This window comes from Prionailurus bengalensis, chromosome A1, assembly GCF_016509475.1.
Source record: "Prionailurus bengalensis isolate Pbe53 chromosome A1, Fcat_Pben_1.1_paternal_pri, whole genome shotgun sequence".
Taxonomy (NCBI): Eukaryota; Metazoa; Chordata; class Mammalia; order Carnivora; family Felidae; genus Prionailurus; species Prionailurus bengalensis.
The window spans coordinates 19,078,391-19,104,908 of record NC_057343.1 but is presented as its reverse complement, the minus strand read 5'-3'; the positions used below and the strand labels follow the sequence as shown (position 1 = coordinate 19,104,908).

Sequence of the window (26,518 nt, the reverse complement as noted above, 5' to 3'; positions counted from 1 at the left end):
TTCTTGTGGTTGATTCTAGTTTCATAGTGTGTTGGTCAGAAAAGATGGATGCTACAATATCAGTCTTTTTGAATTTATTGAGATTGTTTTGTGGCCTAATATATGATCTATCCTGGAAAATGTTCCATGTGCACCTGAAAAGAATGTGTATTCCACTGTTTGAGGGTGGAACATTCTGAATATATGTTAGGTCCAATGCATCCAAAGCCATCCATCCCTTCCTGATCTTCTGTTTGGATCATATGTCCATCAGTGTAAGTGGGATGGTAAAGTCCCCTACTGTTATTGTATTACTATAGGTTACTTTCTTTGTTTGTTATTAACTGCTTTATGTATTTGGGTGCTTCCATGCTGGGTGCATAAATATTTACAATTATTATATCTTCTTGTTGGATTGTTCCCTTTATGATGATATAGTGCCCTTATTTGTCTCTTGTTATAGTGTTTGTTTTTAAAATCTGTTTTGTCCAATGTGAGTATTGCTACCCCGGCTTTCTTTTCACTTCCATTTGCCTCTATCCTTTCACTTTCAATCTGCATGTGTTTTTCATTCTTTTTTATTTAATTTTTAGAAACGTTCTTTTCCATCAACCTTATTTCCACATATTTTTAGTTCTGACATAAATCTCTTATAAGCAGAATACAGATGGGTCTTGCTTTTTATCCATTTTGTCATCCCATGTCTTTTTATTGGAGCACTTAGTCCATTTAAATTCAAAGTAATTATTGACAGGTATGTACTTACTGCCATTTTGTTACTTGTTTGTTGTTGTTTTTGTAGTTCTTCTCTGTTCCTTTCTTCTCTTGCTCTCTTCTCACACAGTTAGTCTGCTTTCTTTAGTGACATACTTGGATTCCTTTCTCTTTATTTTTTGCATACCTGTTACTGGTTTTTTATTTGTGGCTACCATTAGGTTTATACATAACATTTTATGTATAGAGCCGTCTATGTTAAGTTTATGGTCACTTAAGTTTGTCATTCTAATACCACTAAATTTGTGCTCTTCTCCCCCTCCCATGTTTTAGGTACACTGTGCCATACTCTACATTCTTTTATGTTGTGAATCCTTTGAGTGATTTTTATAGACACACTTAATTTCACTGCTTTTGTGCATCCGACTTTTCTTACTCCTGCTTATGGTCTTTCCTTTCCACTCAAAAAGTACCCTTCAGCATTTCTTGTAGGGATGGTTTGCTGGTTATAAACTCCTTTATCTTCTACTTGTCTGGGAAACTCTCTCTCCTTCTATTCTGAATGATAGCCTTGCTGGATAGAGTATTCTTGGCTGTGGGTTTTTCTTTTCCAGCACTTTGAATATATCGAGCCACTCCCTTCTGGCCTGCAAAGTTTCTGCTGAAAAATCAGCTGAATAAAAGCAGCAAGCTTTTATTTATTTTTTATTTTTTAAAGTTCATTTATTTATTTTGAGAGAGAGAGAGAACACATTGGGGAGGAATAGAGAGAGAAGGAGAGGGAGAGAATCTCAAGCAGGCTCCATGCTGTCAGCAGAAAGCTCGATACGGGGCTCAAACTCATGAACAGTGAGATCATGACCTGAGCTGAGATCAAGAGTCAGATGCTTAACTGACTGAGCTACCCAAGTGCCCCTCTTTTGCTTTCTTTTTTTTTGAATGTTTATTCATTTTTCAGAGACAGAAAGAGACAGAGCATGAGTGGGCGAAGGGCAGAGAGAGAGGGAGAACACAGAATCTGAGGCGGGCTCCAGGCTCTAAGCTGTCAGTCCAGAGCCCAATGTGGGGCTTGAACTCACTGACCAGGAGATCATGATCTGAGCTGAAGTCGGATGCTTAACCAACTGAGCCACCCAGGCTCCCGACTTGCTGCTTTTAAAATTCTCTTTCTCACTACTTTTTGCCACTTTAATTACTATGTGTCTTGGTGTGGACCTCCTTGGGTTGATTTTGTTGGGGACTCTCTGTGCCTTCTGGATCTGGATATCTGTGTCCTTTCCAGGATTTGGGAAGTTTCAGCTATTACTTCTTCAAATACATTTTCTGCTCCCTTGTCTCTCTCTTCTCCTTCTAGGATCCCTACAATGTGAGTATTATTATGCTTGATGGTATCATTGATTTCCCTTAATATATTCTCATTTTTTATTAGTCTTTTTTCTTTATCCTGTTCAGCTTGGTTGGTTTCCATTACTCTGTCCTCCAGGTCACTGATCCATTCTTCTGCTTCCTTCAGTGTGCTGCTTATTCCCTGTAGTGTACTTTTGATGTCAGTTATTGAGTTCTTCATCTCTGCCTGGTTCTTTTTTATGTTTTCTGTCTCCTTACTGAGGGTCTCACTGAGGTCCTCCACTCTTTTCTCAAATCTAGTGAGTATCTTTATGACCATTTAATTTTTCTATTATGCATATTCCCTCTGTTTCATCTGGCTCGCTTGCTGTGATTTTGTCCCATTTTTTTCATTTGCAACATATTATTTTGTCTCCTCTTTTTGTCTGTCTAGTCTGTTCCTGTGCTAGGAAAGTCAGTTATGTCCCCTACTTTTGAAAGTAGTGGCCCTATGAAGAAGAGATCCTGTAGTGCCCTGAGTGCAATGTCCCCTATTCACCAGAACCTGGTACCTCAGGGGTATCTCCTATATGTGTCGCGTGTGCCCTACTGTCGTGTCTTGGCCAATTTGCCTTCAGTCCAGTTATCTACAATGGCTCTCTCTTTGCCTATTGTGGGCAGCGTTTCCTGTGGTGTTAGTGGGCCAGTCTGGAGCCTTCTTGGGCTTGAGTTCAGTCAGACCAGGCATTTGCCAGAGATGCAGTAGCACCAAACTTCAGGGCACTTTCTCTGTTTTGTCCCTGGAGAAGCTTTTATTGGTGGGCGGTACTAAAAGTCAGACCCGATATCTGCCCCCAGCCCACTGCTGGGGGCCACAGTCGAACTGTGTGTGTGTGGTTTTCTTTCCCTCTCCCTGGGCAGGAGTCCCTCTGGAGTGGTGCTGGCCCTGTCAGGGCTGCTTGTACACTGGCACCACGTTGGATGGACATCCAACAAGGGCGTGTTGGATGAGGTGGGCCCATGGAAGAAGCAGGGTGGAGCGTGTGGTACCAGCAAGGCCCATGCTAGCTCTCTGCTGGAGGGGACCTGCAGCCCCCTGAAACCTCCTTCTGGTGGGTCTGCAGAAGAGCCTGGGGTGAGGTGCACCGTTAGCAAAAGCAGAGTGGAAAGTGTTACACTGCTACACTGATTCCCCAGATGTTGTGTATCTAGGCTGGGGGGCTGGGGAGGGAAGCAGTACCTGTCAAGCTCTTTTGTTCTTGGAAAAGTCTACTGAAGATCCCTCCCTCCTCCAGCATAGTCTCTGAGATGAGTAAACAAATCTCCCTCCCACACATCTGTTTTTCAAACTACTGTTTCTATTCTGTATCTCAGCTGAGCTGTTTGTTGTGCTGTCCCTTTAAGGAAGGGGACTCAGTTTCCTACAGCCCTCAAGATTTCCCTGAGCCTATCCACTTGGCTTTTAAAGTTCTAGCTGTTAAGCCACACTGATTGTAAGAGCTAGTGAAGTTAGGCTCCTCTGGTTTTCAAAGCCAAATGTTAGGGAGATTCGTTTTCCCAGTGCAGGCCTCCCGTGCCTGGGGTGCCTGGTGGGGGATCTGCCCTTCTCCCCTCTCCACGCCACTGGTGTCCTTCCCTCCTACAGACAGTCCTGAGGGTTTTGGCTCCCAATCACTTCTCTGCCCTTCCTACCCTCTTCGATGTGGCGTCTTCTCTACATTTGGCTGTGGAGAGCCTGTTCTGCCAGTCTTCAGGTCATTTTCTGGTTTACTTACACTGTTGTGGGTGTTATCTAGGTGTATCTATGGGACAAATTGAGCCTAGGATCTTTCTACTCAGCCATCTTTCTCGGAAGTGTTTGGTTGTTTTTCAATAATAATTTCTACCTCATGGTGGTCTTGAATATTTTTTTAGTAGACACACAATGTTACATTATGGCCTTGTATATCTTTGTTAAATTCATTCCTAGACAACTGCTCCTGCAAATGGAAGCTGGTTTTTCATGTTACATTTGGATCATTTCCACTTTTTACTATTATGGATGATGTTGCCATTATAAATGTATGTTCCTTGTTGCACATGTACCCCCATTTCTGTTGATTATGTAACTTGGCCTGTAAGTTTTGTATTTAGGGTAACGAATCACAGACTTAAATAGCCGATGTCCAAAAACAGTTGTACCAATTTCTACTCCACTGGCAGTGTATGAAGGTTCCATGTTCCATCTCTTTACCCAACAATTGGAATCTTAGTCTTACTATTTTTAGCCACTGACTGGGTGTGTAGTTGAATCTCATTATGGGTTTAATTTGCATTTCTTTTATTACTAACCAAATTAAGAAAGTTTTCACAGGCTTATAGGCACTTGAATATCCTTTGTTATGAAGTAACTCTAAAATCCTTGCCCTTTTTTTTCTCCTGACCCACTTTTCTCCTGAATTTCTGTTTTTTTCCAATTGACTTTAGGAGTTCTTTATGTATTCCGGATTTCAACCCTGTTTTGTTTTATGTATTGCAAGAATCATTTTCCACTCTGTATTTTGACTTTTCTGTATCTTAGGAGTATCCTTTGGTTAACAGACATTCTTTGTTCTAACATAGTCTATATCATTCTTTCTCTTTATAAGGTTAGTGGTTTTGTGTCCTGATTAAGAAATCTTTCCCTCAGTTTAAAAAGACATTCTCCTATGATATCTTATAGACAGTTTATTCTATTTGGAATTGATTTTTATGTGCGGTATAAGACAGGGGTCAAGTTTCATCCTTTCCCTATGGCTGTTTTGGCACACTGATTGGAAAGACTTATTTCTTTACTGCTCTGAGGGTCATGGTTCAGTTTCTGTAGTTTCTGTTCTGTTCATTGATTTTCATCTATCTGTGTGCCTGTCACACAACCATCCTACTTATCATAGTTTTCTACTAGGTCCTGATTTCCTGTCAAAGGAGTCCACCCATCTTGTCCTTTCTCACAACTGTTTGGGGTTTTTTAGGCCATCTGTATTTCCACATAAATTTTTAAATCATCTAGTTAAGTTACATACACACCCTGATGTTATTTTGTTTGAAATTATGTTGAATCTGTAGATAAAAAGGAATTGAAATCTTTACAATACCGAATCTTCCAATCCATGAATGGAATTTCTCCTCATTTAATTAGGACTTCTTCAATCTGTCTTCATAATGCTTTTTCATTTTCTGTACAAATACCTTGTATATTTGGGGGAGGGGACCTGGCGGGCTCAGTCGAAAGAGCAAGGAATTCTCGATCTTAGGGTTGTGAGTTTGAGCCTCACGTTGGGTGCAGAGATTACTAAAAACTAAATAAACTTTTTTTTTTAAAGAAAGCTTCTATATTTTTGGTTAGATTTATTTCTAGATATCTTTGATACTATTATAAATGATATCCCTTAAAAATTTTTATTTTCTAAATGTTTATTGTTGCTCTGGAATGCAATTGATCTTATTAACCTTCAATTAACAACCTCGCCAAACTTTCTTTTTTTCTTTGAATATAATTTATTGTCAAATTGGCTTACATACAACACCCAGTGCTCATCCCAACAGGTGCCTTCCTCAATGCGCATCACCCATTTTCCCCGCTCCCCCATCAACTCTCAGTTCTCTGTTTTTAAGAGTCTCTTATGGTTTGCCTTCCTCTCTCCCGGTTTGTAACTCTTTTTTTTCCCCTTCCCTTCTCCCATGGTCTTCTGTTTAGTTTCTCAAGATCCACATATGAGTGAAAACATATGATGTCCTTCTCTGGCTGACTTATTTCTTTCAGCATAATACCCTCCAGTTCCACCCATGTTGCTGCAAATGGCATGATTTCATTCTTTCTCATTGCCAGGTAGTAGCCCATCATATATATGAACCACATCTTCTTTATCCATTCATCAGTTGGTGGACAGTTAGGCTCTTTCCTTCACCAAACTTTCTTATTCTAATTTATCCATAAATGCTTTTGGATTTTATGGTACGTGATTATATTGTGTGAAAATAATGAATTGTAATTTTTCCTCTTCAATTTTTTTTTCCTAGCACTGGCTAGAATCTTTGATCCTCTGTTGAATTAGAAGTGGTGAGGGGCACCTGGGTGGCGCAGTCGGTTAAGCGTCCGACTTCAGCCAGGTCACGATCTCGCGGTCCGTGAGTTCGAGCCCCGCATCAGGCTCTGGGCTGATGGCTCAGAGCCTGGAGCCTGTTTCCGATTCTGTGTCTCCCTCTCTCTCTGCCTCTCCCCCGTTCATGCTCTGTCTCTCTCTGTCCCAAAAATAAATAAACGTTGAAAAAAAAATTTTTAAAAAGAAGTGGTGATAGCACTCATCCTTGTTCTGTTCCTGCTCTCAGCAGAAAAGTTAACAGGTCTCTCACCAATGAATTTAGGATGTGTGTGTGTGTGTGTGTGTGTGTGTGTGTGTGTGTTTTAGATACTCTTTGTCAGATTAAGAAATTCCTTTAATTTGCTAAGTTTTTATCATGAGTAGATTTTTATGAGACAGTTTTTCTGAGTCCTGAAGATGATATAAGTTTTACCTTATTCTACTAATCTGATTGATCGCATTGGTTGACCATCTTTGTATTCCTAGAAGAGACACAATTTTGTTGTGCTCTATTATTTTGCATAAATTGGTGGATATTTAATTTTAATTAAAATTTAATCTTAAGAATTTTTGTATCCAGGCCATAAGTATGATTGGCTATGCCTTTCTTTTCTCATAATATTCTTTTCAAATTTTGGCTTCATAAACCAGAATTGGGTTGTGTTTCCTCTTTTTTTTTTTAATTCCCTGGGTGAGTTTGTATAAATTGACATTCTTTTTCTTTAATGTGGCATTCTCTGGTGAAGCCACATTGGCCTCCGTGTGGGGGTTTGGCCTCATTTTCTTTGTGAGGAAGTTGTAAAATTGTGGTTTAATTTCTTTATGAGATACAGAATTATTTATAATTGTATTTATTCTGCACATTTTGGTAGGGTGTATTTTTCCAAGCACATGTCTATTTTATCTAAGTTTTCAAATGTCCTGGCATCAGTTGGTTCAAAATATCAGTGTATTCTAATGCCTACTATAGTGCTCCCTTTTTCATTCCTTATATTACTTTCTTGGGGCCTTCTCTTTTTTTCCTTTGATTAGTCTCATCAGCGATATATCGATTTTACTAGTCCTTTCAAAGTACCAAGTTTTTTTTACTTTATTGATTCTCTTGTTTGTCTTCTACTTCATTAATTACAATTGTTTAGTGTTTCCTTTCTTCCATTTTCTTTGGTTTAATTTGCTCTTGTTTTTTAACTTCTTTAGAGGGATGATGAACTCACAGATTTTCGGCTTTTTGTTTTCTATTTAGTATTTCACGCTATAAATTTCCCTCTAAGAATTTCTTTAGTTTCATCCCACAAACGTTTATATGTAGTATTTTTGATCGGTATTCAAAATATTTTCTAATTTCCATTGTACTTCTTTCTCTGACCCAGGTATTACATAGAAGTACACTTTCTTATTTTTAAACACAGACGTATTTGTAATTCTCTTTTAGCAACCGATTTCTGGTTGTATTGCATTGTGGTCAGAGAGCATATTACATATTTTGTTTAGTTCTTTGAAATTTGTTTATACTTGCCACAATTTGGTCAATTTTATCAAATGTTTTCTGTGCACTTGAAAGTGTATTATGCTTTGGTATGAGCAGTTTTCTGTATCCAATAGGTCATTTGTTAATTGTTTTATTCAAATCTTCTGTTTATTCTTTATTCAAATCTTACCGACATTTTATGTTGGTTTGATTGAAATTTTACAATATAATACCTTTCTCCCCTGACCCCACCATTAGCTTGGAAGTCATATATTATTTTGATATTCCTTTTTGATATTCCTATAGTAATTATATTAAAGATTTCAACCTATATCCTCCACTTAGCTATTGATTTTTTTTTTATGTTGATCTTGTAGCAATCTACCTGAACTCTCATTAATTTTAGGAGTTAGCTTGTAGATTTACTTTTTTTTTCTAATCTGCAAGTAATGAAAGTTTGTTTCTTCTATTTTTATCCCTATATGTTTTGTTTCTTTTTCTTAGTGCACTAAGCCCTGTATTATAATGTTAAGTAGGAGCAGTGAATAATGGACATTTATTTAGTTCTTGGATTTAAAGGGAGCGCAGGCAACATTTCATCATTAATATGATGTACAGATTTCCTGCTATCCGATAGTAGAACATTTCCATGAAAACTTTTGTAAGCCAAAATGGTGTAAAATGAAGAAGCAATCGCCATTAATTTATATGGAAAATTTTTGCAGCATGCGAAGACCTGAAAAAATAACCTGTCTTAGACTTTCCTGGTACCTTAGGGCACATCTTGATAATGGAGGCACAAAATAAATCACGATAAAGCACAGATGCTCACAGACACAGTTCAAAGCTCTGGTGGCTTGATGCCAAGTGTAGTTCCCAGGGAAGGACCTGGGTGATGTCACTCTCACTGCTCAGAGTGTGTGCTGCCTCTGTAAATAGTCCCTGCAGAACAAAAGTGGAACAGTATTTTTGCTTTTTCCCTTTTTTTTTTTTTTTTTAATAAAAGCGAAAATCCTTTTTGGTAGATTCCCTTCATCAAGCTAAAGAAGTTTCCTAGTTTTTCTTAGCTCTTAAAATTATGAATATATGCTGAATTTTAGTAAATGGTCTTCTCTATGTTCATTGAAATGATTGCAAGGTGTGTCCCCCTTACTCTGTAAGTATGATAAATTACATTAATATAGGTGTCTGATATAAGAGGATTCTCGGGGTGTCTGGGTGGCTCAGTCAGTTGAGCGTCAGGTCATGATCTGTCTCAGATTCTGTGTCTCCCTCCCACGCTCCTCTGCCCTTCTCCCACTCATGCTCGCTCTCTCTCTCTCAAAAATAAATAAACCCTACAAAATTTTTAAAAACTGAGGATTCTTGCATTTCTGAGATAAATGGCACTTGGTATTGTTATATATTTTTTCTTTCTTTAAAAAATTTTTTTTTCAACGTTTATTTATTTTGGGGACAGAGAGAGACAGAGCATGAACGGGGGAGGGGCAGAGAGAGAGGGAGACACAGAATCGGAAACAGGCTCCAGGCTCTGAGCCATCAGCCCAGAGCCTGACGCGGGGCTCGAACTCACGGACCGCGAGATCGTGACCTGGCTGAAGTCGGACGCTTAACCGACTGCGCCACCCAGGCGCCCCTGTTATATATTTTTTCAACTGCTGGATTCACTTGACAAATACTTTAAGTTTTAACATCTATGTTCCTCAGTGACATTGGTATAAAATTATCTTCTGCTGTATTTTTGTAGTATTGGCATTTGTTATACTGGTGTTAGTAAATAAGCTAAAATTTTTTCTCTTCTCTACTATGATCTAAAAGATTTTATAAAAGACAGGAATTATTTCTTCCTTATAGATTTGGTAGCAATCTCATCTTGTCCTCTTGGAGGGAGGTAGTAAGAAAAACTATAAATATTTTCAACACAGTGTTATTGTTTTATTCAGATTTTCCCTTTTTGAGTCACTTTAAAAAATTTTTTTTAATGTTTATTTGTTTTTGAGACAGAGAGAGATAAAGCATGAATGGGGGAGGGTCAGAGAGAGAGGGAGACACAGAATCCGAAGCAGGCTCCAGGCTCTGAGCCATCAGCGCAGAGCCCGACACGGGGCTCCAATTCACGGACCATGAGATCATGACCTGAGCCAAAGTCAGACGCTTAACCAACTGAGCCACCCAGGCGCCCCATGAGTCAGTTTTTTAAACTGATACTGTCTTGAAAATGATTGACTTAAAGTTATTCTTACAATGTTTTTGAATTTCTACTGTACAGTACTTTGCCCTTTTATTTCTAATATTTATGCCTCCTCTCCTTTTCTAAAAATCAGTTTTATAAGAGACTTGTGTATTCATTTTTTGAGGAAAAAAACTATTTTGTTTTCTGTTTCATTAAGTTATTCTTTAATGCTTATTTCATTTTTTGACTTTAGTAGATTCATTTTCTTTTACTACTCTCTTGAATTGAAAACTTAGCTAATTAAATTTTAATTTTTTAGCTGTATGACTTATTCAAAGTTTATGGGGTTTTTTGTTGTTGTTGTTAATACTGCTTTAGCTGACTTTCAGTTGTTTTATAGTGACTACTTTTGTTGTTTTTTAGTTTTTTTTAATTCACGATTATACTAATTCTCCTGAAAATCATCTGATTTTTAATTTTTTTTTCAACGTTTATTTATTTTTGGGACAGAGACAGACAGAGCATGAACGGGGGAGGGGCAGAGAGTGAGGGAGACACAGAATTGGAAACAGGCTCCAGGCTCTGAGCCATCAGCCCAGAGCCTGACGCGGGGCTCGAACTCACGGACCACGAGATCGTGACCTGGCTGAAGTCGGACGCTTAACCGACTGCGCCACCCAGGTGCCCCCATCTGATTTTTAAACACAGAGATTATCTAGAAGTGATTTTTAAACATCTGGATTATTTAAAAATTAGTTATTTTAAATTCCCTAGTGTTAGAGCACCTGGGTGGCTCAGTCAGTTGAATGTCTGACTCGTGATTTCAGCCTGGGTCATGATTCCAGGGCGGTGGGATCGAGCCCAATGTTGTATTGAAATTTTCAACCAGATTCTGAGGGAACCGGGAAAAGGAACTGACTGGCAACAAATAGAAATGTCTTGGCTGCATTGAGGGTCCAGCTTGAGTGTTAAACTGTTCCTTTATATTACCAGTGTGAAAAGTTGTATGATTTTTCTCCAGCGGTTCTCTGTACTCTGGTGTCTCTACATTTCTGGTGTAGGAACAGGGGAAGTAGGTGCCCGAACCGACCCAGGGTTAGACTTTTACAGAGTGTGGGTACAGAACCCAGAAACAAGAAAGGCAGTGATTTTTCAGTGTTGACAAAACCAATAGTGAAATTATCTACCATGCATCTAGGTGGATGAGGAAGTGGTCATGGGACTGGATGTCATGATAAATTGAAAGACCAGATAGTCATTCATTTATGCATTTAACACCAGATACTATGAAGTGCAGGGTATGTGAAAGTGTATGAAGCATACACGTGCACTGCTCCCATGGAGACCACAGTCTATTGTTTACAAAGAAAATATGTATTAAATGGCGATTTGTGTAATAGAAACAAATAAGAGGATAAGAAGAATATGAAGTGGGGAAGAGGTTGCTAATTTGACATATAAATAGATGATCAAGAAGTCTCACCAATAAAATGACATTTGAGCAGATGCCATACAAGGAGTACCCTGAGAATACAAGAAAGTATGAAGTGTATCATGGGACTATCAAAGAAATAAATGAAATCTACCAGAACTTAGAAGAGTCATATTTGGCCTGAGTAACCATGGCTTTTCTTCATCTATGTGTATACAACCAATCCTTTTAAGTATATCTGCCTTAGTATTTTTGCCTGAATTAACACCAAAGCTAATGGCTTACGGTTTGGGAAATGTACCACCTCCTGATTTTCAAAGTAGGAAATGAAGTCAGCTCTAAGTGACAGCACTTCTCATGTTCTTCACCGTGAAGAATATCCAGTGATGGTGAGCAATCTCTTGTGTAAATTTATTCATTCAGGAATTTTAAGTTTTCTAGAATGTAAGTGCATGGGAATTTAACCGAGAATTTTCACAGATTCCTTAGCTGTCTTTTACAGACGTTTTTCACCAATGTTTAGTCTTTTCAATTAGATTTTTTTTCCTGTTTGAAAGACTGAGGGAAAAAAAAGGTTGAAAAGTTCCAATTATGAAAACATAATGATTCTCTTGTTATATGTGGGGGATAAATCACTGGATTCTACTCCTGAAAAGATTGCACTATATGCTAACTAACTGCTATGTAAATTAAAAATAAATAAGTAGGGGTGCCTGGGTGACTCAATTGATTAAGCGTCTGACTTGGGCTCAGGTCAGTATCTCGCGATTCATGAGTCTGAGCCTGAGTCAGGCTCTGTGCTGACAGCTCAGAGCCTGGAGCCTGCTTCAGGTTCTGTGTCTCTCTCTCCCTCTGCCTCTCCCCCACTTGTATGCTCGCGCGCTCTCTCTCTCTCTCTCTCTCTCTCTCAAAAATAAACAAACACTATATAAATATATAATGATTAAAAGCACAGGCTTTGAAATAAAATATCTGGGTTCACATCTCAACTATGCCATTAAATAATTGTGTGGCATTGCATGAATTACTTAAAATCTCCCTGCCTTTGCTTTCTAGTATTTCTAAAATGTGATGCTGAAATACAGACCTCCTAGTCCTATTGTGGAGATTAAATGAAATGTGGAAAGTACCAGACAGGAGGTGGCAACGGCTCAATAATATTGGCCATTATTATTATCCCTCAGACCTACACTTGTCAACTTTTAACAGCAGACTTATCTTTCTTTAGTCTTTTTCTAGTACATATGCAATCAGCATGTTTTTATTTATAGAGGTGAATGTCTAAGCTTCTCTAGCTCTTTCAAAGTGGTTTAATGGATGCTACAAGGTACATCTTTCTTTGAGATATTAATTATATCAAGTGAGGCACTTTATCAAACTGGCAAAAGTCTATTTTGACTTGAATATCTTGAAGAGGACATTCTTTTAGTTACATTGTTTTTCTTTTATTGAAGTATAGTTGACACACAATGTTACATTAGCTTCAGGTACGCAACAGACTGATTTTGGCAAGTGTATACATTATGCTGTGCTTATCACAAGTGGAGCTAGCTACCATCTGTCAAAATACAATGCTATTACAATACTGTTGGCTATATTCCCTATGCTGTACCCTTTATCCTGTGACTTGCTCATTTCATAAGTGGCAACCTGTACCTCCTACAGGATACCTTTGCTATCCCTTTACCCCCTCTTTTCTGGAAACCATCATTTTGTTCTTTGTATTTATGAGTCTGTTTCTGCTTTACATTCATCCATTTATGTTTTGTTTTTTAGATTCCACGCATAAATGAAATTATGTGGAATTTGTCTTTCTCCATATGACTTATTTCACTAAGCATGATACACTCTTAAGTCCAACCATATTGTTGCAAATGGCCAGATCTTCCTTTTACGACCAGATAATATTCCATTGTATGTTTATACCACCTCTGAATCCATTTATTATGGGCGGATACTTGAGCTGCTTCCATATCTTGGCTATTGTAAATAATGCTGCAATATACATAGGGGTGCATCAATGTTTATAGCAGTGCTATCAACAATAACCAAATTATGGAAAGAGCCCAAATATCCATAGACTGATAAATGGATTAAGAAGATGTGGCATGCATATATATATATATATATATATATATATATATATATATATTTCATTCTTTTTGATCACTGAGGAATATTCTATTATATATATATATTATATATATTATATATATATAATAGAATATATTATATATATATAATAGATATAGATATATATATAATAGAATATATATATATTATATATATATTATATATATATAATAGAATATTCCTCAGTGATCAAAAAGAATGAAATCTTGCTATTTGCAATAACATGGTTGGAACTAGACTGTATTATGCTAAGTGAAATAAGTCAGGGAAAGACAAATCTATGATTTCACTCATATGTGGAATTTGATCAACAAAACAGATAAACACAGGGGAAGGGAAGGAAAAATAAGATAAAAACAGAGAAGGAGGCAAACCATAAGAGACTCTCAAGTACAGAGAACAAACTGAGGGTTGCTGCAGTGCGCGGGGGGGCGGGGAGGGAATGGGTGGAGGGATGGGCTAAATGGATGATGGGCATTAAGGAGGGCACTTGTTGGAATTAGCCCTGGGTGTTACATGCAAGTGATGAATCACTGGGTTCTACTCCTGAAACCAATACCGCATGGTATGTTAACTGACTTGAACTTAAATAAATAAATGAAAAATAAATAAATATAAGGGTGCAAATATATTTTCAAATTAGTGTTTTTGTGTTCTTTGAGGAAATACCCAGAAGTAGAATTATTGGGTCATATGGTAATTCTATTTAAAAAAAAAATTTTTTTTTTAACGTTCATTTATTTTTGAGACAGAGAGAGACACAGCATGAACAGGGGAGGGGCAGAGAGAGAGGGAGACACAGAATCGGAAGCAGGCTCCAGGCTCTGAGCCATGAGCCCAGAGCCCGACGTGGGGCTCGAACTCACGGACCGCGAGATCGTGACCTGAGCTGAAGTCGGACGCCCAACCGACTGAGCCACCCGGGCGCCCCTCTATTTTTAATTTTTTGAGGAATCTCCATCCTGTTTTTCACAGTGGCTGCACCAACTTACATTCTCACCAACAGTGCCTAAGGATTCCTTTTTTTCCACATTCTTACCAACACTTTTTATTTTTTCTCTTTTTGATTCTAGCCACCCTGATGGGTATAAGGTGGTATGTCACTGTGATTTTGATTTGCATTTCCCTGATGATGAATGATGTTGAACATCTTTTCATGTGTCTATTGGCCATCTGTAGGTCTTTTTGGAAAAATATCTATTCAGGTTCTCTACCTATTGTTTAATCAGATTGTGGTTGTTGTTGTTGTTGTTGAGTTGTATAGGTTCTTTATATATTTTGGGTATTAACCCCTTATCAGATATATCATTTGCAAATATCTTCTCCCATTTAGTAGGTTGGCTTTTCAATTTGTTGATGATTTCCTTCACTATGGAAATTCTTTTCACTTTGGTTTAACTCCAATAGTTGTGTTTGTTTTTTGGTTTTAGGGTTGTTTTTTTGACTTCTAAGACTTTATTTAAATTCAAGTTAGTTAACATATAATGTAGTATTGGTTTCAGGAGTAGTATTTAGTGATTGCTTTTGTTTCCCTTGCCTAGGAGACATATGTAGAAAAATGTTGCTAAGGCCAATGTCAGAGGGTTTACTGCCTACATTTTCTTCCAGGAGTTTTATGGTTTCAGGCCTCACATTTCGGTCTTTAATCCATTTTGAGTTTAGTTTTGTGTCTGGTGTAAGAAAGTGGTCCAGTTTCATTCTTTTGCATGTAGCCGTGAAGTTTTCCCAACAGCATTTGTTGAAGAGACTAGACTCTCTTTTCCCCATCGTATATTTTTGCCTCATTTGTCATTAATTAACTGACCCTGTGAGCATGGGTTTATTTCTGGGTTCTTTTTTTCTGTTCTATTGGTTTATGCGTCTATTTTCGTGCCAGTACCACACTGTCTTAATTAGTACAGCTTTATAGTATATCCTGAAATCTGGGATTGTGATACCTCCAGCTTTGTTCTCTCTTAAGATTGCTTTAGCTATTCAAGGTCTTCTGTGGTTCCATACAAATTTTAGGATTATTTGTTCCAGTTCTGTGAAAAACGTTGTTGGTATTTTGATAGGGATTGCATTAAATCTGTAGACTGCTTTGGGTACTACGGGCATTTTAACAATATTAATTCTTCCAATCTATGAGTATAGAATATCTTTCCACTTGTTTGTGGTGTCTTCAATTTCTTTCATCAACATTTTATAGTTTTCAGAGTGCAGATCTTTCGCCTCCTTAAGGGTTAAGTCTATTCCCGGGCTTTTTAAATGATTTTTGATGCAATTATAAATAAAGTTGTTTTCTTAATGACTCTTTTTGCTACTTTGTTATTAGGGTATATAAGAACAACCAATTTCTGTGTATTAATTGTGTATCCTGCAACCTTAGGGAATTCATTTATCGGTTCTAATAGTTTTTGATGGGATCTGTAGGATTTTCTGTATACAATATCGTGTCATTTGCAAATAATGAGTTTTACTTCTTCCTTACCAATTTGGATGCCTTTTATTTCTGTTCTGCCTGATTACTGTACCTAGGGCTTCCAGTACTGTGTTGAATAAAAGTGGCAAAAGTGGACATCCTTGTCTTGTTCCTGATAGAGGAAAAACTCTCAGTTTTTTACCATTGAGTAGAAGGTTAGCTGTGGGTTGTTCATATGTGGCCTTTATTATGTTTGTGCATGTTTCCTCTAAACCCACTTTGTTGAGAGTTTTTATTATGAATGAATGTTAAATTTTGTCAAATGCTTTTTCTACATCTCTTGAGATGATCTTGATTTTTATTCTTCGTTTTGTTGATGTGGTGTATCATGTTGACTAATTTGCAGATATTGAACCATCTTCACATCCCCAGAATAAATCCCACTTGATTGTGGTGAATGATCCTTTTAATGTGTTGTTGAATATAGTTTGCTAATGTTTTGTTGAGGGTCTCTGCAACTATATTCATCAGGGATATTGGCATGTAGTTTTGTTTTCTTTTCCTTTTCTTCTTCTTTTTTTTGTTTGGTTTTGCTATCAGGGTAATGCCAACCTTGTAGTATATATTTGGAAAGTTTCCTTCCTCTACTATTTTTTGGAATAGGTTGAGGAAAATAGATGTTAATGCTTCTGTAAATGATTAGTGGAATTTACCTGTGAATCCATCTGGTTCTAGACTTTAGTTTGTTGGTAGTTTTTTTTTTTATTACCAATTCAATTTAGTTACTTATAATTGGTCTGTTTAGATTTTCTTTTTCTTCCTCATTCAGTTTTAGAAGATTGTATGATTCTATGAATTTTTTTCACTTCTTCTAGATTATTTGTTGACATATAATTTTTTTGTAATACTCTTACAATCCTTTATATCTCTGTGGTATCAGTTCTTAACTACTCTTTTGTTTCTGACTTTATTCATTTGGGTCCTATCTCTTTCTTTCTTGAAAAGTCTAGCTAAAGTTTTGTCAATTTTTTTTTATCTTTTTAGGGAACCAGCTCTCCATTTCATTGATCTTTTCTATTTCTTTTTTTAGTGTCTATTTTGTTTATTTTTGCTCAAATCTTTTTTATGTCCTTCCTTCTACTAGCTTTGGGCTTGTTCTTTTTCTAACCCTTTTAGGCACAAGGTTGGGTTGTTTGTTTTAGATTTTCCTTATTGTTCTTTTTCTAACTGTTTTAGGCACAAGGTTGGGTTGTTTGTTTTAGACTTTCCTTATTTCTGGAGGTTTGTTTGTATTGCTATAGGACTTGTCTCTTAGAACTGCTTTTGCTACATCCCAAAGACTTGGGACTGTTGTGTTTTCATTGTTATTTGTTTCCATGCATTTTATTTCTCCTCTGATTTCTTCATTGACCCATTGGATGTTTAGTACCGTGTTATTTTGCCTCCATATGTTTGTGTTTTTCCACTTTCCTTCTTGTGACTGGCTTCTAATTTCATACTGATGTAGTCTAAAAGATGCATGATGTAATTTCAGTCTTCTTAAATTTAGTAAGCGTGTGTGTGTGTGTGTGTGTGTGTGTGGTCTAATATGGGATCTTTTCTGGAGAATTTTTCATGTGTATTTGAAAAGAATGTGTATTCTGTTGATCTTGGATGGAATGGTTTATATATCTGTTAAGTCCATTTGGTCTAACGATGTCATTCAAAGATACTGTTTTTGTATGCATTTTCTGCTTGGTTAATCACTCCATCAATGTAGGTGTTACAGTCTCCTATTAATGTATAATTATCAGTTTATCCCTTTATGTCTGTTAATATTTATCTATTTAAGTGCTCCAATGTTGGGTGTGTGGATATTTACAATTGTTATATCCTCTTGTTGGATTGACCCATTTATCATTATGTAATGCCCTTTTTCTGTGTCTTATTACAGTGTTTATTTTAATGTCTGTTTTGTCTGGTATGAGTACTGCTACCCCAGCTTTTTGTTTGTTTCCATTTGCACCAAATATCTTTTTCCATCTTTTGACTGCCAGTCTGTATGTAACTTTAGGTCTGAACCGAGTCCCTTGTAGGAGGCATATAGATGCATCTGGTTTTTCCATTCTGTCACCCTATGACTTTTTATTGGAGCATTTAGGTCATTTATATTTACAGTAATTATTGATAGGCATGTACTTATTACTATTTTTAAATTTTTTTAATTGTTTTTATAGTATTTCTCTGCTCCTTTATTCTTCCCTTTTTCTCTTTCCTGTGATTATAACTTTTTAGTGTTATGCTTAACTTTCTCTTTTTTAAAAAAAATTTTTTTAATGTTTACTTTTTTGAGAGAGAGAGAGAGACAGAGTACTTGTTGGAGGGAGGGGCAGAGAGAGAGGGAGACACAGAATACGAAGCAAGCTTCAGGCCCTGAGCTGTCAGCACAGAGTCTGACACGGGGATCGAACCCACGAGCTATGAGATCATGACCTGAGCCCAGGTCGGACACTTAACTGACTGAGCCACCCAGGTGCCCCTAGCTTTCTTTCTCTTTATTTTTTGTATATGTATTATAGGTTTGAGGTTGTAGTTACCATGAGGTTCACGTATAACATCCCAAGGGTGTAACAGTCTTTATTGAGCTGATGGCCACTTAAGTTAACTTTTTTACTCCTCACTCCATGTTTTATGTATATGTTACCATATTCACAACTTTTTATTCATAATATTCTTCTAATTATTGCCTTTTTCTCTTCCATTTAAGTCCCTTTAATATTTCTTATAAGGCCAGTTTAGTGGTGATGAACTCCTTTAACTTTGGCTTACCTGAGAAACTCTCTATTTCTCATTCAGTTCTGAATGATAACCTTGCTGGGTAGAATATTCTTCGTTGTAGGTTTTTTTTCCCTCTCAGCTCTTTGAAAATATCATGTCATTCCCTTCTGGGCTGCAAAATTTCTGCCAAAAAATCAGCTGATAGTCTTATGGGGTTTCCCTTGTACATAATTTTTTGCTTCTTACTTGCTACTTTTAAAATTATCTTTTTTAAGTTTATTTTTGAGAGAGAGAGAGAGAGAGAGCATGAGCAGGGGAGGGGCAGAGAGAAAGGGACAGAGGATCCAAAGTGGGCTCCATGCTGACAGCAGAGAGCCTGACTCAGGGTTCAAACTCACAAACCACAAGATCATGACCTGAGCCGAAGTCAGGAGCTCAGCCAACTGAAGCCACCCAGGCGCCCCTAAAATTCTCTGTATCTTTAACATTCAGCATTTTAATTATTATGTGCTGTGATGTGGACCTCCTTGGGTGCATCTTGTTTGGAACTCTCTCTGCTTCCTGGACCTAGATGTCTGGTTCCTTCCTCAGATTAAGGAGGTTTTCAGCTATTATTTCTTCAGATAAGTTTTCTGCTCCTTTCTTTTCTCTTTCTGGGACCCCAAAATGTGAATGTTTGTTTTCTTGATGTCATCCGGGGGATCCCTTAACCTACTCATTTTTTTAAAATTTTCCTAATTGCGTTCAGCCTGTGTGTTTTCCATTACCACGTCTCCCAGGTCACTGATTTGTTCTTCTGCGTCTGCTAATCTGGTGATTCCCACTAGTGAATTTTTCATTTCAATTATTGTGTTTTCAACTCTAGTTTGGGCTTTTTTGTTTTCCTTCTCTTTGTTGAAGTTATCAAGGAGTTCTTTCGCTCTTCTCTCCCGTACAATAAGCATCTTTATGATTATGACTTTAAACTCTTTATCAGGCATATTGCTTATATCTGTCTCATTTAGTTCCTTTCCCAAGGCTTTGTCTTACCCTTTTGTTTACAGGCTGCTCCTCTGTCTCCTCATTTTACTTGACTTTCTGCATTTGTTCCCATGAATTAGGCAGCACGGCTACTTCTTCTAAATTTTGAAGGGATGGTCTTGTGTATGGTCGTTCCCTGTGTAGACTGTGTGTGCCTGGTGACTTTGGCTGACTGGACCTGTGAAGGGCCTGGGCTGTGGGTCCCAGAACACTCCATGCTGGACTGTCCTGGCAGCATGGCCAGAGCTATAATAGGCCTTGGCCAGGGCAGACCCTGGGCTCCCTGCATAGAGGGCATCCTGACAGACTGGCGAGGCTGAAGTGAGTGTGATCCAGGGAGTCTCTGGGCTCTCCACGCACAGGGTCCTTGGCAGAATGGCTGGAGCCATTGGTGCAGCCGTAGGTGCAACCGGAGGGATCCTGGGGCTGTCTGTGTAGAAGGTGCCCTTCACTCTAGGTCCTGGAGCTGAGGCACAAGCTGGGGGTCCCGGGACACTCCATGTAAGGGACTGGAGTGGCTGAGTTAAGGTGGCATGCAGGCCAGTGGTACTCTTCCCAGGAGATGCCCTAACAGGACAGCTGTAGCTGAACTGAGTGTGCACGCCAGGGCAGTCCTGGGGCTCTCCATGCAGAGGGTGTCCTGGAAGGACAGTTGAAACTGAAGTGGGTGCAAGTCAGTATCCAGGGGTGCCCCCATGGAGGGGTGCTCTGGCAGGGTGGCTGGAGCTGAAGCAGGTATGAATTGGGAGATCCCCGAGTGCTCTGCATTAACAGAGCTTTAACAAGCTGCCTGAAGCTGAAATGGGGCAAGCCTGTGTTCTGCGGTGCTTTGCATCTGTATCACCTTGGCACAACAGCCAGAGTTGTAGTGAGCGCTAACCAGGGGTGTCCCGGTGCATATAACACTGGGGCTGCCTTGGTGGGACAGCTGGGGCTGGAGTGGATTAGTGGCCTGGGGCTCACTGAGGTGGCAGGACATCTAGGGAACCCGTTCACTGCTACTATTCCCAGTATCAAGGTGGAGGGGAAGCAGAAACTGTGTCGCTTACCAGCTTCTCTGACCCTGAGAGAGTTCCAGCAGGCCTCCCATTGTTTGGGAGAAGTTGTGGGACTGGATCTTTTGTATACTAGTTTCTCTCTCTTTTTTTTTTAATTTTTTTGAGAGAGAGAGAAAGAGAGAGAGTGAGTGAGTAGGGCAGAGGGAGAAAGTAGGGCAGAGGGAGAAAGTAGGGCAGAGGGAGAGAGAGAGAGAGAGAGAGAGAGAGAGAGAGAGAGAAAGTGAGTGAGTAGGGCAGAGGGAGAAAGAGTAGGGCAGAGGGAGAGAGAGAGAGTAGGGCAGAGGGAGAGAGGGAGGGAGAGAGAGAAAGTGAGTGAGTAGGGCAGAGGGAGAGTGTAGGGTGGAGGGAGAGAGGGAGGGAGAGAGAGAAAGTGAGTGAGTAGGGCAGAGGGAGAAAGAGAGTAGGGCAGAGGAAGAGAGAGAGAGTAGGGCAGACGGAGAGAGAGTAGGGCAGAGGGAGAGAGAGAGAGAGAAAGTGAGTGAGTAGGGCGGAGGGAGAGAGAGAGAGTAGGGTGGAGGGAGAGAGGGAGAGAGAGTAGAGTGGAGGGAGGGAGAGAGAGAAAGTGAGTAGGGCAGAGGGAGAAAGAGAGAGTAGGGCAGAGGAAGAGAGAGAGAGTAGGGCAGAGGGAGAGAGAGAGAAAAAGTGAGTGAGTAGGGCAGAGGGAGAAAGAGTAGGGCAGAGGGAAGAGAGAGTAGGGCGGAGGGAGAGAGAGAGAGTAGGGTGGAGGGAGAGAGGGAGGGAGAGAGAGAGAGAAAGTGAGTAGGGTGGAGGGAGAGAGAGAGTAGGGTGGAGGGAGAGAGAGTAGGGTGGAGGGAGAGAGGGAGAGAGAGAGAGAAAGTGAGTGAGTAGGGCAGAGGGAGAGTGTAGGGTGGAGGGAGAGAGGGAGGGAGAGAGAGAGAAAGTGAGTGAGTAGGGCAGAGGGAGAAAGAGAGTAGGGCAGAGGAAGAGAGAGAGAGTAGGGCAGAGGGAGAGAGAGAGAAAAAGTGAGTGAGTAGGGCAGAGGGAGAAAGAGTAGGGCAGAGGGAAGAGAGAGTAGGGCGGAGGGAGAGAGAGAGAGTAGGGCGGAGGGAGAGAGGGAGGGAGAGAGAGAGAGAAAGTGGGTAGGGTGGAGGGAGAGAGAGAGTAGGGTGGAGGGAGAGAGAGAGTAGGGTGGAGGGAGAGAGGGAGAGAGAGAGAGAGAAAGTGAGTGAGTAGGGCAGAGGGAGAAAGAGAGTAGGGCAGAGGAAGAGAGAGTAGGGCAGAGGGAGGGAGGGAGGGAGAGACACACAGACAGACAGACAGAATCTCAAGTAGGCTCCATGCTCAGCATAGAGCCCAATACAGGGCTGGATCCTATGACGCTGGGATGCATGATCTGAGCTGAAAACAAGAGTCAGACTGTCAACGGCCACCCAGATGCCCTACTGGTTTCTCTTTTAGACTTTTTCTCTGCCCTGGGGCAGATGAATCTGCTCGGTCCCTCAGTACCGTCCCTCCCCACCACAGTTTGCAGTGTTGGGCGTGGGGAGTCCCTTCATTACCACGTCTCCCTCTCTCTTGCTGTTCTCTGTGTGGTCTCTCTATCTTGTGAGCAGCGGGAGCTGTTCATTCAGCCCTTGGTTCTTCTGCAGGTGGAACTGTGCTTAAACAGGTGCAGATTTGTTGTGTCCAAATACGAGGTGAGTTCAGGATCTTCCTATGACGCCATCTTGGACTGGAACGCTCCTCTTTTAGCTACATGTTAGGTGCTTTAAGCAGCTCTAAGGTGCGCGCATGCACACACACGCGCACACACACACAGCTGGGGTCAGGAACATTGCCTCAGTCTCTGCTTACAAATTCCAGAATATAGAGTATAAATTGTACATTGTAGGGAGGGTAATGGATGCAGCTGAGAAAGAATAAAGTTCAAGGACTATTGTAAAAGATCATATAAACTGGTATTAAGATGTCTTTGACCATGTGAAAGTTGCTTCAATGTGTAGAACCTCAGTTTCTCCCTCCTTATGCAGGGTATTTACCTCACAAAATTGTTGTAAAGATTATATGAGATCTGTAAAGTATTACCCAAGTGTTAGTCATCATTATGAAAGCCAGTACTGTTTTGCATTTAGAGACGCAAGATGCTTCTGCCGACTTCAGGATAACAAAGGCTCTCTCGCAGACTCCCTCTAACCAACTTGGTGAATATTCTCCATTCCCTTTATAAACACACCTGTGGTGTTCCCTGGCATCTTGAGAACTTGCAACTAGTAAGCTCCAATTTAGCGTGCCTGTGTGTTTCTTCTTCCACCAGTGTCTGTCACTTCTACTTGTCAAAGAATTAAATATTATACAGATCTGTAAAATGGCAGAGTGAACAGAAAGCTATAATTTTATGAGCCCTTAGTTGAAAGTTTCAAGAAGGTTCAATGAAGTTGAGCGGCTACAATAAAAAATGCAGCGGAATTAAATGCAAGTAAGACTTAGGGGCACCTGGGTGGCTCAGTCTGTTAAGCATCCGATGCTTGGTTTCAGCCCAGGCCATGGTCTCATGGTTGTGGGATCGAGCCCTGCATCAGGCTCTGTGCTGACAGTGTGGAGCCTGCTTGGGATTCGCTCTCTCCCTCTCTGCTCCTCCCCTGCCCCTCCCTCTCTCTCAAAATAAATAAATAAGCTTAAAAAAGTGCAAGTGAGACTCATATAAAACATGGGGAGAAAAACCCCAGAATCTAAGGGGCTTCTCTACCTGGATTGCTTTAAAGAATCTGAAACTAGAAATTATAGATGATGCAGTGGTTTCTACCACAGGCCTGGCCTTTCCAAGAAAGAATTCCAACTGGGGAGACACATATTTAAAAAGTTGAAACCTCTGTCCGGTATCGGAAGGTTAGTGAATAAGTGTATATTTATGTTTGAAGTTAAAATTAAGTATTAAAGGTAATACTTTTCATACAATCATTTTCATGATTCCCTGCTCTACCTGACTTGACTGGATGAGAGGGCATCTACTGTGTCTTTGGTTGTACACAACCACAAGGGCGTGAAATCTGCAAAAATGTTTTTCAGATGGGAAGATACCAGTATAGACATCCAGAGATGTCCTCCAGAATTGAAATGTTAACAGTCTATACCACTGAGAGCTGGGGTGTTAATAGTCAGGATTTCCTTTAGCAAGAAGCCTTTATGTATCATAGCATTGGGTGGTACCAAGCCTTTTTTGGGGGGGAGCCTGGGTGACTCAGTTGGCTGAGCGTCTGACTCTTGATTTCAGTTCAGGTGGTGATCCCAGGGTTGTGGGATCCCCATATGCAGCATGCAGCCTACTTAAGATTCTCTCTCTCTCTCTCTCTCTCTCTCTCTCTCTCTCTCTCTCTTTCCCTCCCTCTGCTCCCTCCCCAACTTGCACTCTGTCCCTAACCTTTTTAAAAAAATTATAGTCTTTTTTTTTAGAAGTACTTGGCTTAGAATGTTTTTCAAACTATGAGTTGCAAAATAAGTTTGGGTCATTAAAAAAAAGGAATCGAGGGGCGCCTGGGTGGCGCAGTCGGTTGAGCGTCCGACTTCAGCCAGATCACGATCTCGCGGTCCGGGAGTTCGAGCCCCGCGTCAGGCTCTGGGCTGATGGCTCAGAGCCTGGAGCCTGTTTCCGATTCTGTGTCTCCCTCTCTCTCTGCCCCTCCCCCATTCATGCTCTGTCTCTCTCTGTCCCAAAAATAAATAAAAACGTTGGAAAAAAAAAAGGAATCGAATAGAAAATAGAATGTATCTCAAGTTAAAAAGGTAAGTTTGCAATTACAGAAAGTAAGTGTAAGTTCAGCACGCACTGGCTAAGACAAAAGCTAGAAGTAACTGTGGAAATAAAAGAAGCAACATATTTTTTAAAACACATTTTGTATAGTGGGACAAAAATATAAATTAGAATAAAACATAAGAAATTTTGAGGATGAAATGACTGAAGTCAAGGGTTTGCTTTAAAATGCTATAGAAGGGGCGCCTGGGTGGCGCAGTCGGTTAAGCGTCTGACTTCAGCCAGGTCACGATCTCGCGGTCCGGGAGTTCGAGCCCCGCGTCGGGCTCTGGGCTGATGGCTCAGAGCCTGGAGCCTGTTTCGGATTCTGTGTGTCCCTCTCTCTCTGCCCCGCCCCCGTTCATGCTCTGTCTCTCTCTGTCCCAAAAATAAATAAACGTTGAAAAAAAAAATTTAAAATGCTATAGAAGAGGGGCGCCTGGGTGACAGTCCACTAAGCATCTGACTTCCGCTCAGGTCATGATCTCGCGGTGAGTTCAAGCCCCACATCGGGCTCTGTGCTGACAGCTCAGAGCCTGGAGCCTGCTTCCGATTCTGTGTCTGCCTCTCTCACGCGCTCTCTCTCTGTCAAAAATGAATAAACATTTAAAATTTTTTTAAAAAATAAAATACTATAGGGGCGCCTGGGTGGCGCAGTCGGTTAAGCGTCCGACTTCAGCCAGGTCATGATCTCGTGACCCGTGAGTTCGAGCCCCACGTCAGGCTCTGGGCTGATGGCTCGGAACCTGGAGCCTGCTTCCAATTCTGTGTCTCCCTCTCTTTCTGCCCCTACCCCGTTCATGCTCTGTCTCTCTCTGTCTCAAAAGTGAATGAACGTTAAAAAAATTTTTTTTAAATAAAATGCTATAGAAAAAAGGAAGAAAAACGGGGAGAGGGAAGAAGGGAGGGAAGAGGAGAGAGAAAAGTACAGCAATATGATATACTCTGGGGAACAGATATATGGGGGTTCATTATACTATCCTCTTTACTTTCTTACATGTTTGGTAACACACTTAAAAATAGGGGTGCCTGGGTGGCTCAGTTGGTTGAGCGTCTGACTTCAGTTCAGTTCATGATCTTGTGGTTCATGAGCTGTGCTGACAGCTCAGAGCCCAGAGTCTGCTTTGGATTCTGTGTCTCCCTCTCTCTCTGCCCCTCCCCCTTCCCTGCTCATGCTCGCTCTCTCTCTCTCTCTTTCTCTCTCTCTCAAAATAAATAAACATTAAAAAAAAAACAGCTCAAAAATAGAAGGAAAAATGGATGTTGTAAATGCTTCGTCATGTTTTGGGTTCTGATCACGTTTTATCTTTTATAGGTACTTTCACTTAGGTTAGTTAGAAAAACAGAGTGTATAATTAGCTCTTAATTGGTAAGTAGCTCTTTAGCTTCGGAGTCCCAGAATAGACCTCACTGCCTCTGCCTGCAGCTGTGATCCCCAGCCGTAGCGAGTCAAGAACCCTACATGCGTGCACATGTGTGTCCCTGCGCACAGGACAGAATTCCAGGGACAGCTCCAGACCCACGAAACAGCTTTGCCTATTCCTGAATTGAAACATTTTCAACAAGCACTTTCAGAGCGAAAGAAAATCAATCCAAACTGAGCTCTCTGAATATTCATGACAGCATTTTTATACCAAGTACTGCCACGAACGATGGTTCATGGACTTCTTTTCTTTTCCAGGAAGAACTGGAACGATGGCTTGTGCCTGCCTTATTGCCAGTGAAATATTTACAACTGCAGAGGTAGGAAAGATGTGACCGCAGGCTCTGTCTTATGCTGATTGAGTTTGATAGTTCTGAAACCTCACTGGTAGGACGTTAAGATTATTCTTTGAGTTGTGGCGCTTAACAAAGTTGTAATTGGGGAAGCAGTTATTAGAAAGCCTGGTTTTGATACTTCCTTGTTTAACTCGCGCTGGTTAGCAACTGACCTAGGTGCTTCTTAACTCTGGGCCAGGACTAGAGTGAGGTCAGTGAAACACTCACTTCAGGCACAAAATTTAAGGGAATGCCAAAATTTTCAGTCATTAAGATAAATAATCTAATGCATTATTTTTAACGATCAAAACGAATGCAAAAAAAAAAATCCATGGTATATACAATAATACCCAACATTTTATTTTATTTAAATATTTTTTATTTTAGAGAGCGAGTGAGAGAGCAGGGGAGGGGGGCAGAGGGAAAGAATCTCAAGCAGGCTCCACGTGAG

At 40.1% G+C, this 26,518-nt stretch overlaps 1 protein-coding gene across 1 annotated transcript in view; it reads left to right on the top strand.

Moving 5' to 3' along the window:
• LOC122481814 (phosphatidylinositol 3,4,5-trisphosphate 3-phosphatase TPTE2-like) overlaps positions 1 to 26,518 on the top strand; it is a 98,344-nt gene that overhangs the window by 41,364 nt on the left and 30,462 nt on the right. The window contains exon 10 of the mRNA XM_043577936.1: positions 25,991 to 26,052. Coding sequence (XP_043433871.1) covers positions 25,991 to 26,052 — 62 coding nt within the window. The remainder of the gene's footprint in view (positions 1 to 25,990; positions 26,053 to 26,518) is intronic.